The 14,666-nt window shown below is 38.6% G+C and overlaps 1 protein-coding gene and 1 long non-coding RNA gene across 4 annotated transcripts in view; one reads left to right on the forward strand and one right to left on the reverse strand.

Annotated features, from left to right (window-relative positions):
* The window catches only part of SMYD3 (SET and MYND domain containing 3), a 642,972-nt gene that overhangs the window by 497,682 nt on the left and 130,624 nt on the right, over positions 1 to 14,666 (reverse strand). For both annotated transcript variants that reach the window (XM_045009344.1, XM_045009337.1), the window contains 3 exons: positions 10,037 to 10,144; positions 8,756 to 8,816; positions 3,280 to 3,416 (listed from right to left, as the gene is read on the reverse strand). In XM_045009344.1, coding sequence (XP_044865279.1) covers positions 3,280 to 3,416; positions 8,756 to 8,816; positions 10,037 to 10,144 — 306 coding nt within the window. The remainder of the gene's footprint in view (positions 1 to 3,279; positions 3,417 to 8,755; positions 8,817 to 10,036; positions 10,145 to 14,666) is intronic.
* On the forward strand, positions 964 to 14,044 carry LOC123366166. Of its 2 annotated transcripts, XR_006577952.1 has the most exons (4): positions 964 to 1,573; positions 1,707 to 3,621; positions 8,673 to 8,910; positions 13,707 to 14,044. It is a non-coding gene; the product is annotated as an uncharacterized LOC123366166 (long non-coding RNA). The 2 variants fall into 2 exon arrangements; XR_006577953.1 differs by lacking the exon at positions 13,707 to 14,044 and having other exon boundaries at positions 8,673 to 9,009.

Raw genomic sequence — 14,666 nt, forward strand, 5'->3', positions numbered from 1 at the left:
GAATGTAAGAATGTAGGAACTGTCATACTAGATCAGACCATTGGCCCAATTAGGCCAGTATCCAGTATCCAACAGCGGCCAGCAACTGGCAGTTGAGAAGAAGATTCAATAAAACCTATAGGGGAGAATTGATGAATAATCTGCCCATAGAGAAAGTTGCTTAGCTTATTCAGTTAAACCATGAAGCATGAGGGTTTATATTCTCTTCTGGAAAAAAAAACTTGCTTCCTATTTAATATACATCTGAACTTTTCCATCATCCAGCTAATCCTTCTTTGAATCAGATTAGGCACTTTAAATTTAAAAATATACAAATACAGCACTAAGTCACCCAGGAGTTTCTGCTAAGGAATCCATGCTCTGCAAAGAGGTGCATGCCAGCTGCAGTGGCTATTCCCCTCTATACACCCGTACAAGGAATTCCATAGCGTTAGGAGGTAGGGGAGGACAGGTGGTGGAGGAGCAGTTCTGTCCTTACATAGGAGCAGGGTCATTTCTGCCTTACTTGTATTATATATGTACTTCTGTATGTTCACCATTATATCTGCATTTTGTTCCTTTCTGTACCACACAGCAAAGAGGGACAGGTGGCATAATATTTGCCAAGTACTAGAAATTATATAGAAATTACATTTTTTTTGTAGTGGTTTGCTCATTCTCCAAACTATGAACATCAAGTGTCTACACAGTTTTTGCCAAGCATGGAATAAATGCACATATAAAAAAAGTCCTAAATAAACAATTAAGAATCCTCCTAATATCTTACAAAGGCTTAAATTATTTATTTCACTCAGCCACCTTATATTTTATAAAGAATTTGATGGTCAGTGTGATGGGGTGTATAGACCCCAACATGGCAGCAGACACTAAAGAGTTAATAATGAGAGCGATCTCTTCTCCAGCTGCAGCTAAATGGCTGGTTAACAACAGCTGGAATAACAAGCTGCAGCCCAGATGGAGCAGGGCAGCTACAGGAAAGGCTGGGAGCCATCACTGAAGAGCTCCACAGCATCAGACAGGGGAAATCTGCCCAGAGACCAATTCCCTGGCAGAAGCATCCAAGGGAAGGTTACCATGCAGAAGATGCCTGCAAGAGATAGCAAGCAGCCCAGGGAGGCAGCAGGAAATGTAAGCAAACAGTTCTTGACTGCCCAACTCAGAGATCCCAGAGGGCAGACTTGCATCCCCCCGCCACTCTTCGCAGGGAAGGGAATAGAGACTGCTGAAGCTCCAGGGTGTTGGTCACAACATAAGACTACTGAACTTCATTTTTGTTCCTGCTTCAATTTCCTTTGTTCTTTCCCTGACAAGGGAGGGAAAGGGACATATCGGGCCTGAGACTACCAACTGGAGGCCCATTACAGGACTCTTCGGCACCCACCTCTTACTACCCCAAAAGAGGAGGGAGGGCTGGAGCCACAGAGAGCGGCTGAGCACTACAGGCCACATTTCTAAACTGACACCGATGGAAACCGAGGCAAATGCCCAGCCACGAGGGGATGCATTGAAGGGGAGAAGCCAGATGACAGAACAATGTCATTACCCAAGGACAAAAAGTGGGACCTATTAAAAGGTATGTGCATCTTTTAAAGGCTGCATTTTCCAGCTACTTCACAGGAATCTCTCTCTTTTGTATTCTATCACTATTTATGTAAACCCAAAAAAAAAAAATTAAAAGATTTACAATAATTATTTTTCATTTGTAGGCAAAAGTCCAATACTGCTCTGAAAGAAGTCCATGGGAAGAACATGGACAGGCCCAGTATCATTATAACCTCTATTTCATGGATTACTATTATGTACAAGGCCACAGCACGGCAACCTATGACTTGATTGATTCCACTAACCAAGGCTCATCTTCTAAGCCTCAGATTTATTTGTGGTGATGCCAATTCTCTTTACAGGATTAATACATATGTATATTTCAAGTGAAATTCACCTGGTAAAATTCATACCAGAATAGAGGGCTTGCACAAAACAACAAAAGCCTCTTAGTGGAACTTAAACTTACTACATCGAGATTTTGAGTGACTCATTGGGCTTTCTGTGAGCTTTCTTCATTGCCATAAGTTTCACCTTTGTAATAATCATGGTCTGCCAGAGAAAGCTGCAATTGACATTAGTCACCAAATTCAGCAATCTGTAAAAATTCAATCTAGACAATATATTTGATAATGAGGCTCATATTCCCTTTCAATTTTTCTTCCATTGCAAAAACATTCAACCCATCATTAGGGTGACCAGATAGCAAGTGTAAAAAATCGGGATAGGGTGGGGGGGTAATAGGTGCCTATATAAGAAAAAGCCCCCAAAATTGGGACTGTCCCTATAAAATCAGGACATCTGGTCACCCTACCCATCATGCAAACAGCCAAAAAGACCTATATACTGCAACTATTAAGAGACTCTCCCTTTTACAGGACTAAAAAAGTCTAAGGGTTATTTGGGTCACGTCATAATGTAAAAACAGTTAAACACGACATGTGTATGTGAAGGTGAGAGAGTGAGATCAGTCGTGCTGGAGTATATGTGAACATGCTAGCAGCCAATCAGAAAAAAAACCCACCATCTAAAATTCTTAAGTAGAAATGTAGGTATTCTCCATATACAATACCTCTAAAGAAATTGTTTAATGAAACTTCCTAGAACAAAGGCAACAAAATATGTATTGGAAAAGTCAATGGTATATAGCACATAATGTATTGAACATTTAGTAGATGTGGAAATGAAACTCCAGTACTTCTTTCAGATCATCTATGTCTACCATCTCTAACACCTGTAATAGTGTTATGGAACACGTTAACCCTTGTTATTAAAAGGATGAAACAGAAATATGAATGTATCTACAAATATAGGATATTATGTTTTGCAGAAATATTCTGAAGTATAAAGCAAAGTATGGTGTACTCTAACATCTTTTTCAAAAGGCAAGACAGTTGGAAAAGATATGACTTATTAATCATACTAAGTCATTTTTCAATCTTTGTCCTTTATTAAATTACACCAAAAATGTCATGTTCATTTTAAAATTCCCTTTTCATGCAATTCCTTATTTTAATTTAAGTAGCAATCATATCAAAAGAAAAACTGCTGTTCAAGGGATGGGAATTTGCTTAAATAATTACTGAAGTGGAACAGACTTTTCTGGTCATTCTGACATTATGTCATATATCACTGCATTTTCAGAAAGCTTTCTGGATGTGTTGTACATCCAAAAAATAAATCAAGAAGAGAAGTAGATAATTTATAGAGTTGTCAGGAATCAGTTTTAACACTTACTTTTGCGAAGATCTGAAAAATGTCTATTGCAGGTAGCAGCTGAAAAGTATCCTGGATCTCCACTCTCAAATAAAGCTGCAATGTCTGTGCCAGGTGCCTGAGACCCTCTTTCATTTCTTCACTTAACTCTTCAATATCTTAGGGGAAAAAAATACAGCAAAGCATGAATAAAACCTTCTGTCAACATCTTTAAGAAGTCCAATGGCAGCAGTTCAATCTAGACATTTCCAATCCCAATTTTAATTTTGACAGAAAGTAATTATATACCACTACTTTTGACAGCTGCATATCATCACTAAGCAGAGTTTATCAAGTTGCTACTTCCAAATCACAAACATTATGGTGAGTGAATGATCAAAAGCCTAAAGATAAAACAGATGTGTAAGCAATACAATATGTTAAATTAGTCAATTAAGTTTGTTACAATTAAAATGTGTTTGCATGTTATCCTACAATTTTATCCTCCTTACAACTGGATGCATTTTTATATCACTTTCTTCATATGAAGTGTCACAAATTGCTTTATGCTGACAAATGGAATAAGCAGGGTACAAAGACTATGGTACACATAGAAAGGGAAAATACCACAAAGACTGAGTTAAAGAAAGCTGACATTTAAAACCAGTACTAATACAAGTAAATATTATTCTGATATTAAATAATAAAATCACAATTCCAAATGAGGACAATGGGAGCTGCATCTCTGTAAATCAGGTTGGGTGAATTGCCAAACTTAAAAATCGCAAATCAATGTCAGAGCTGGGAAAAGAACCCAAATCTCCTCTCAGTTCACTGGGCCACACTTCCACCCAGTCTCCTCCTTCCTTTTAGTCTAGTTACAATGAAGGGAACAAGGGGTAATGAAAGAAAGGTAACGTGATGAGTTTAAATGTCAATCATAGAGTAAAACTAAGAGGAAAGTTTGAAAGTGAGTTTATTATTGTATGTTACTGATTAAATTCAACACTGGCAGAACAAGCAAAACTCCAGTGAAGTTGCACCCACCTGCATCAAGGGCAGGGCCGGCTCTAGGTTTTTTGCCGCCCCAAGCAAAAAAAAATTTGGCTGCCCCCCCCCCCCCAACATGAGCACCCCCCTGCCCACCAGATCAAGGGTCAACTTGGTTCTATTATTTTAAATGTTGAGCTGCAATAGGGAATAGAAATGACTTTCATAAGAGGTGGTCGAATCAAAATCCACTGAAATCACAACCATAATTTGGCAGGCATTTATTGGAGAAAATTAGCAATATTAGACACGTGTAGAATAGATAGGGAGTTGGAGTAAAATAAATTAATATAGATTCCATCACCAAAAACACTAAATTAATCATCCAAAAGAGAGAGTGCTTTGGCATTCTACTCACTCCATTATACCTCCAAAAACAGACTCTTCCAACCTCACATGATCATAGACCAACAAATTGCCACTATCATAGCATTGTCTCAACACATACACTTGTGCTAAACCCTCCCAAATAGGACCAGCTTTATCTATATGCTGCGTGGCCTCAATAGACCATTAGATTGTTTTTTCCTTCAAGTTTTATAGAAGATCATAATACTTTGCATTTATAAAACACCATCAATTCCAAATAATCCAAATGCACATTACAGAATATTATTATTTATTATGAAGACAGACAGACTGGATTCACTTCACCCCCCACCACTGAAAGGAAACCAACTCTGTGAAAGAACGCCGCAATAATTTAACAGCCCAGTGCAGAGGGACACTACAGTTTAGGACAGATGTGAACAAGAATATTGCATCCAACAGAAACTTCAGGGAAAACTGAGAGAGGTTGAAGCAGAATGTAATTACTCAAATTGGAATTTATCCAGGACACCAGCAATTCTTGCAAAAAAGTCCCATGAGATATTTAATGGCAAATGATCAGGAACTTTGTTTTTCCCAACTCATCATGAGACCAAAGGTAAAAATCAAAGTGAAACATAACTTGTAAATACCTTAATTCTGTGTGCTTAGAAATGTGTTTAACTGTGTCAGACTCTAGTCTTGGAGAGACAATGCTACATAAGGTTTGAGACAACTTTACTAAATTATGCACAGGGATTTTGTTATGCAGCTCCTACTGACACTAGCAGGAGGCGGACAGCAAAATATTTGCACACAATGTTGTAAATGTACTCCTTTCTGCATGCATTACAACTTTTAAAGAATAATATTGGATTTGAATCTTGATAAATTTAAGCACAGTAGAGATATAGCCTGTAGAACCTTCACCGATTTTAGACCTTTAAGTATTAATGCATTAAGAGTAATACAGAAGTAGCAAATGCAGCAGAAGATCAAGGTGACATTCCAGACCATTAATCTCAGATTTAGCGTGTGCAACAGATTCTGGGTGATTATGAAATTGGCAGAGTAGATCTTGAAAAGAGGAGGGGGAGGAATATATTGCTCCTCCCAAAGCAGAATACATATATACAGAGAGAGAGAGAAGCAAATTGGTGAAGTGACATTGGGGGTGTATAAACCACACACATAGTAAATCAAAGAAAATAATTCTCATTCCAAAGAGGCAGCACATAACAGTATTGAAAAGTAATGATCTGATGGACGGGAAATTACTGTAGCGGTACTATCAGTCCATTATACAGATCCCTTGCAACTCCTAGTGGCAAACAAAAATGGCAGCAAAAATATTAACTTCTGTAAAAGTATTCACTTGCAGCTGTGCTGCTCAAACTCTAGATGTCTCTGTGATGTACTGAGGGTTCCTGAAAATGGAGGGATCTCCAGTAACAAAGACGGAAACCAGCCTGTGTTGTTCGTTGCTTGTTGCTCTGCCTAATAAAAGCTTGTTGTTTGAAAAGAGCTACAACTCCATATATATCTGATGTGAAGACTTCAACTTTCATTTCTTCAACATCAGCCACGTCCAAGACTACTTACGTATTACAAGAGAAGCGTTGCTCATGGTACGCCCAGAACCTGCTTTGGGCCGTCTACATTGGCACAGTCTACAAGCTGTGCCTGTAGCTGAAAGAGGATGTGAAGAGCAGACCATGCCTCTCCATATCAAATTCATCTTGTAATGAAGTTCCGTACCAACTTTAATGATCATCAGTGCAGTAAAACAAAGCTATAGTTGGCAATTGCATGTTATGGTCTTTGGTGTAGAATGGGGGTGAGGAGCAATTGCTTTTGGGGAAAGTGACAGGCTAATGAGAATGCTTACAGGCAGCCCCACTTAAGCAAAACAAAGCCTCTCTGGGGCTTCCATTTTATTTCTGTGGGACATCTTCAGCCAAAATAACCTGAACCAGCAAAGCCTAAAGCCATATTCAGCTCATGCAGTTTCGCAGTCTGAACTCCAAACAAACAATACTGTTTGTCTAACTTCAAACAAGCAGGCCAGCACTCTGATGCCTCCACAGCTCATCATCCCAACTCCTGGTGTGCAAACCCCTCTCTCTTTCTCTCAGAGAAGCTTTTTAAGGGTTGGAGCCTAACTAGGCTCAGCTGTAGCTGATTACATCCATTTGGGGAGATACTCCCATTTGGGGTCTGAAACCTCTGCTAGGGTTTAATCCCTGAGGTCGCTGTCTGATTCGGTGGCTCCTAATCTAATGGGCAACAAAGAGGTAAGGTACAACTGGAAGGAGGGACCCTCAAAAAGGGGGCATCAAAAAACTCAGTACCCAATCATATGCACCAACAATTAATTTGCCATCTCAAAAATTTCTTTTATATTGGTGAAACTTTGAATTTGCAAGCTTTAAGACAGCAAGAGTAAACATTTACACAGGAGATAACTTGACAAGACTACATAAGTGTCACAGCTCATCAGGTGTCATTCCAGAAAGCAACAGTATCAGCTAGTATCTATGGCTTTTGAGCAAGCTGCACTTCAGAGTTTAAGACCATACAGCAGAAATCATACTACTAAAGCTCTGGGAGCAGACACAGATGATACAGTAAATGTATGTATCTGTGAGATTTGCCTCCCACTGCTAGTTACTTTAAAAAACCCAAGCCTTTTAAAGCCATTGAGAGGCAGCAAATACTTTCTGCAATGCCTGGATTTTCTTAAAAATTAGAATTTTATTGCAAGTTTTCTGGCAGAGGTTCACAGACTCTGTATCACATTCACACTCAGCCTGATCCTTCAGCTACTTCAGCTCCTAATACCCCTCATTCCCACTGACTTCGGAGAAGGCAAGGTAAGTTCAGGCCTCTCAGTATCTCTCAGGAGATACTGTTCTCCATACCTTACCAGACTCTGCCCGCCAGTTAATATGCAAGAAATGAAGACCATAAAGTAAGACTGTACCATAGCAGCAGCGGATATCCAATGCTTCAAAGGAAACTCACTGCCCATGGTGCACCTGGCGAGCTGTATAATACTGTATTACAAAGGGCAATTTCTTACTGATTCCAGCAATATCCTCAAGCATGAGGATCAATAGTTTTTAACCTGTAATCTCACTAGAGTAATTGTAAATGCTGTTCTTATTCACCTAAGTGTCTAATCCCTTTTTGAATATTCCTAAACCACTTCATTTAAGAATATCCAGCAGTGCATTCTACTAGCTAATAAAAGGAATCCATTTTAATTCTGAGTTATCACTTTTAAACTGGTTGTCTTGCTAATGTTCCTTTGTCCTTGTATTATGCAAAAAAGGTGAATACACTGGCAGGCACTACAGCAGAAAAACAAAAATAGCATAATAAATAGTTGTGTCTTCGGGATTTTTTAATATTTCAGTGACACTACATATATGAAGTTACTTAAAATCTAGACCATGGTTCTTTGCCAAATTAGTAGTTTTAAAAGGCAAGCAAAATGTTTACATTAATCTACACAATGTCCCCTTTACTATTAATTTTCTCTTATGCTGCAATAAATTGAACTAAATGTACTTTTTGCCATTTAAGTCAGACCAATAGAGACTGAGCTATCCAAGACTTGAAAGGATCAGTATTGTCTATTTTAGAAGCAGCCTAACTTTGAAAGACTAGAAGGCAGAACCATTCCATGGGTACCTGAAACTTATGGAAACACAATCTGATCTTTCTGTTCACACTGAATTTTCAGAAAAACGAACATTTAATAAGAGCCTCAAACAGTCTCATTTTTCTCTTATTAGAAGTTCCGTTGAATCTTTATGCACAAAGACAATATTAAATTAACAACAAACTAAAATAGATAAAAAGGGTTTATGACCAAAAAGTGTGTGGATTTGTTTTTCTAAATCAGGCAAAAGTCCAACTGAAGTCAATGGTTGTGCAAGAAGTGAAGAATTGGCCCCACACTAGCAGTAGAAAACTGTAACCTAATTTTCCACAGAAATTTCAGCAGTTCAAAAAGGGTCTTTCATTCCCTTCTACACTTTGATTTTTTTCATTTACGATTTATTCCACAGAACAAAATTTCAGAAGGGCAAGCCAGAAGAAAACAAACCAATTGTACTATGCATTTACAGCCATGTGGATGGTGATTACTTACTTGACTGAAGATCAGAAAAAGAGTAGAGTTTCTCAGAAGGACATGCTGCTGATTGTCCAAGCTGAAGGGAAAAACCAAAAATAATGAATGCATGATAATAAGCATTTATAGAGCACATTTTATCTCCAAAGTACTGAATTACTCATTACCGTGAAGTAAGTAACAGCAGTGACATAAATCTTTTGTTCTTCATGTCACATATGCTATAAACCACCATAAAAATACTAAATGAATTTTTTTTTTGTTATGACACTTCCCACTAATTTATTTTCTTGGCTTTGGCAGTTTATCTTTAATAATTTACTTCAGCCCTGTGTCCCTTAATAGGGAACAATTTATAAGACTAGAAATCTTCTTTCACTTCATATGACTGTAATTAATATAAAGGGAAGGAAGAATATGTGTTTTTATATATATATATATATATATATATATATATATATATATATATATATATGTATGTATGTTCTCTTTAAAAGCATTGCCAAACATACATCCATAACAGTATACAAAAGAATATAACAAATAATATTTTAAGTCCTCAAACTATACCAAATACATATATTTTGGTCTGGGAATAAGGGCATTAGGACTAGGGCCAATAAAAAAAGGCAACATTCTTTGCTGATTTGCAACCTCTTAGTCATAGGTAGTTGAAGTAAGCATAGCATTTAGTCCATGCAGATTTATATGAGACCCACCATTGTGAAAAGATTGTAAGCCCAGAACTTTCAGGTGAGTTCAGAAAAATCTAACAGAGCCTAAGCTAACAAGTCAGCAGAGCACAGTATTGTACACCCCAAAAGAAAATATCCACTAGCATTCAATTCTTATGCAAAATCTTGTATATTCACTTCTACTCAAAAGGGACTTGGATCCTGCTCCCACGAAAGTCCATGCCAAAACACTCATCAACTTCAATGGTACAGGATCAAGCCCAAAGTGATCTTCTTCCCTCTCCATTTCTGAGGGAATGAATTTTGGGACTCAATTACATAGTCACTGCATAAGAGAAACTTCCATTGACTTCAACAGACGTTGCTCTTCTGCAACAGTTTCATGAGCAGGCCCCTGGAGCTTAATTACATTTATTTTCATATTTCCTGATGTTTCCAGTGTTGCTAGGAATTAATCAGTGATTTTGTAATGCTAAATGCATGTTCCATTTTGTTCCACCCAGCCACCTCTGCTTTTTAGTCTTTAATTACATTAAAAATGTAGAGAGAAAGACTCTTTCCGTATAACTGTAGAATGGGATATGTTTAACAGAATGTCACTTACTAGTTTAAAAACAATCCTGCCAACAAGTCTCACTGAGTCAGGAGGAAAGTTAGGCTCAACACTCTTAAGACATTTGCATTCTCGCTTGTGCTCCTGCCAGGCTTCTTTCTGTTACATTTAAAAAAAAAAAAAAAGGATGATACACTTTATTTCAGACCAAAAAATACATTAATGATATAGATTACAGAGGGAGCTGGGGGGGCATGGATCAATGTTCATGTCGTGCTCCCCATCAGTACCTGGCCTGGGCCCGGGAAGCTAATGATCCAACCAGCAACCCAAATTCTGTGATGAATCCTGGTTACGTGCCACCTGAGGCACGTGAGCACACGCTAAGATGACGATAGAGGGAACTGGTAGCGACCAGTATACTTTGGCTACTCAACACTTTAAAACCATTTCTTCATTGTTTGCAACAGGCTTTGATATTCAGCGGGGAGGGGGCGGGTAAGGGAAGGGGGGAGCCCTCAGCATTGCTGTCAAGTTTTGCTCTGCTCCATGTGTGACATTTTATGCTACTCAAATAAATAATTTGTGTGTAACCATAAACTTACGCATACAGTCTACACACCCTAGCAAAAAGAGGGTATGAAGTTTAGTTAAACTGGCAGCTGTGGCAGGGGCAGATATTTGAGGGTACCCCAGGGGAAGGGCAGGGAGTCTGAACGGGAAGCAGGGGAGGGGCAGGGGGAAACTGGGTGGGTGGTTACTGGAACTGTTGATACTTGGAGTTATGGTATTGCCAGAGGGTAGGTAGATGCTGGGGTTACTGAGGGACTGGTAATTCCTAGGAGGTAGATAGGGTGCTAGGGGCAAGTGGATGCAAGTCTTGCTGAGGGTCAGGAAGCTCCTGGGAAAGCAGGTGCGTGTTGGGTCTACAAAGGGATTCTGCTGGGGAGAGCTGGGTGGTGGTGCTGGTGAGGGAACCTATGGCTGATATGAGGTTCCAACACCTTGTGTTGTTGCCTCTTATCTGCTTGTTCTTGCCCTCATCCAGCACTGGCAGTAGCAAGACAAGCAGCACCACAGTGGCCTCCAGCAACTAAAAGGCCCAACTGCTTGTAATCATCCCACAGTTCGGCCAGATGCATGACGACATCTCAGCTGAGACGCACAAATGTGTGACAGGTTTGCCAAACGCACAGAGTGTCACACAAGGCATGTTATACATAGTAGCTCTGCCTTGGGCTAGACAACTGCCTTTTCTTTGTCTCATGACCTTCAGTTCAGGTTTTGCTGAAATATAAACTGTGGGATGCCATGTCGCCATTTCCTTTGCATCTCTTCTGTAGTCAGCCTTCCAAAATAACTGAACAGCAACATTCTCAAGTGCTGGGCCCATGCCACTGCCCAAGCAGCAGCACACAGTGTCCTATGGAACACCTGGGATCACAGCTATAGCATGGGACTTGGGAGGAGAGTCAGGCCTGACTCTCCTTCCAAAAATGCCCCCAGCAACCTATCTTCTCCTCTAGGAAAACAGCCTTCTTCTACTGCAAGTTGATGTAGTTAGTGGCGTAGCTCAAGTTATAAAGTCTGTGCTGCAGCAGTGAAGGTTCAACCCCCAATAATGGGGGCAGACAACTAACATTAAAAAATCCTAGGAAATTACACATAAAAACTACATTACAAGAAATGTTATTATGATTGCAAAGTCAAGCACTTGAAAGTTATGAAATGCCACATTTAAAGTTGCCTGTGTAACTTTAATTCTGCCCCTTTGTGTGTGCATTATGATACAGTCTTGAATTACATGATCACATAGTATTTTTTTCCCACAGAACCCCTGCCTCATTCTATAACCAGGATGGACACAGAAGGAGGCAGAATTAAAACTGCACAGGAACCTTATATCCAACATTTCATAACTTTTGAGTGCATGACATTGCAGTGTAAATGACCTTCTTTTAACTTTGATTTATTTATTTGTTTGTTTTTGTAAACTATAATAGGGTATAAATGCCATCATTGTTACTTGAGCTTTCAGCGACTAGGAAAAGTGAAGTTATTTAAAATATTTTTTTTTATATGATAGATAAATTGAGCCTGATTTTCTCTCATTTACCTAGGTTTTTTTTTCCCCCAGTACAATTTCATTGACTCAGTGGAGTTACTCCTGATTTACCGCAATGTGAAAGAAGAATCAGGCCCAAGACATTCAATAGTGTTAATGACCTATAATGCACATCAGTATTCACCAGTTATGTTAGGGCATTAAATAACTCAGCTTTAATTTAACTACTTAATTCTTCTCTTCAGTTATTATCTGGCTGATGAAATCTTTGCAAGGTGCCATTAGGATTCAAGTTATAAACCTTTTTAAGATCACAATTTAAAAATTAAGGTTTCTCATTTGTTAATAGTCATTAGTAGGCAAGTAAATGGATTTTAAAAGCAGGGACGCTAACCGCTCACAGCTTTAAAGAATGTGAAAAAAGCAGAAGGAATGATAAATCAGAAAATCAAGAACCTGAATGATTTATATTTGACCCTTTATAGGAACAAAATCAATAAATTAGAAGCATTGGGATAGGAAACAATCAAAAGAAACCAAAAGTAATGTTCTGTTTTAGATCCTGAGATTGCAAACATTTATATATGGAGTTACTTTACATGAGCAGTCCTATTGAAATCAATGTGGCTACTCGTGAGAGTAAAGTTGCTTGTGTGTAAGTGTATGCAAGACTGGGTCCTTAATGAACAACTTACAACTTTCACTAGCCTTATTTTTATTTACTGAATGGACAGATTTAACAGGATAGAGGAACACGGGAGGGGGGAAGGGGAAAGGGGATGTAGGGAGGGTGTGCACATACGCAGAACTGGGGCACTTCTTCCTTAAAATCATTGGGGAGCAGGAGCAGCAATGAGTCTTTAAGCGAGTCTCTTGTTATGCTGGAAGGTTGGGCTGTTTTTGTATTCCTTCGGTTTGCTTTTGTTACTTTAGTCAATCCAGATTTTTGTTAATGTTTCATTTAAAGTCTGCGTGATAGAATTGGAGATTTTTAAGCCTGTATACATCTAACGTTGGCATTCACAGCAAAGTCTGAAGCTACTGGGCTGCTTTACAGATGTCCGTGTAAAAGTGAAAAGGAGAAAAGAAACAGTTAACAAAAAGATATGATAACAGTTAAAACAAACATAGGGCTCCACAAGGCGATTTAGTTTCCGACAGAAAGGCAGTAGGAGAAACGAAACAACCAACTGCGAAAAACAATTTCTGTCACGTATCAGCTATCAGTATCAGGCTGCATGATGTCTGAAGCAGAAATAGCTCTTCTACAATCAGCAGTAAAATAGGACATGATGGGCAGAAGAAGTAGGGATGCTATAATGCTTGAGCAGGGGCAGGTGTACACTGCCCTCTGGTGAGGTGATTTAATAGTTTTAAAATTCTAATGCTGGAGGAATCCTCATCCATCAGATGACAGGAACAAAGACCCTGGCGGTGGGAATTTATCATAAAAGACTATGAAACTCTTACAAGAGACCACCATTCCAGACAGCTTTCAGCTGTAAGAGACATCCCAGAACACAAACACTGGTGTAAGGTGACTCACCTCTGGCCTACTGAGTTCAGTACTACCCTACCACTATATTAAGACCTATATTAAGCACCCAATTTTGGTCAGTGCCTTAAGACAGGTTTCACTGTATTTTTTGTTTGCAGAATTCCCTTTGTGTGGCTACATGAATGGCCCCAGAAGGAAGGACAGAGAGTGTATCAAGAACTGGAAGTGGTAGTTCATGGGAATCTGTGAACTGATGGGTTGAAAATAAACATCTAATTTTACGTTCTGTGTGAGTAATCAGATGATTATAAGCAATATAACACTATGAATAGCATCAGATGGATGATTTTAACTTTAAATAACAAGGTGTCAATATCAGGTAGCAGTTATTTTACTTTGGAGTATCTTTCTTATGCCTTCAAGTAATAAATTCGTTAATATTTTTTTCTTCCACATGGGAGCCTTGTTCTTATATTTCTTTATTTGTAACTCTACAAGTGAACAAAATGACCCCAACTAGACATTATAATACAGTTAGTGTCACTAAGTATCTGACAAATACAAGTTAAATATCTACTGCTGAGAATTACTTTTGTCCCAAAGAAACAAGGTCATGCTTGTAAGTGTCCAGACATCATTCTGTGTAATATAATTATATTGGCATTTTTATCCAGCTTCAGCTAAAATTGCTCTTTGGAGTCAGCCTTTATCTGTCAAAAAAATTTCCTAACATAAATGCTGCATAGGATTTTAGATATGCTAACGGTAACATCAAAATGATTAATAGCTTTCCCAACCAATAAAGCACTAATGAGATGAAATATGCAGTATCGCATAGCATCATATGTCACAGTCTCCTAAACTTAGAGATACGTTTTCACACTAGAATGATGTTAAGATTGCATCTTTTCCTTATCATTGCAGTCAAACCAAAACTGATCACAGAGTGGATGCGTTTATTATTTATTTTACTGAAGGAATGCTGGAATGAGGACAGCCATTCAGACTTCAAAGATTGGAAGAAAAAGTTGCAACTGCATTAAATCTCTGCCTCCCAATATGGTGGTTGTGTGTAGGAAAAGTCACCTTAACTCTACATTTCTTGGCTTTCAGTCAGA

Source organism: Mauremys mutica, chromosome 3, assembly GCF_020497125.1.
Source record: "Mauremys mutica isolate MM-2020 ecotype Southern chromosome 3, ASM2049712v1, whole genome shotgun sequence".
Classification (NCBI taxonomy): Eukaryota; Metazoa; Chordata; order Testudines; family Geoemydidae; genus Mauremys; species Mauremys mutica.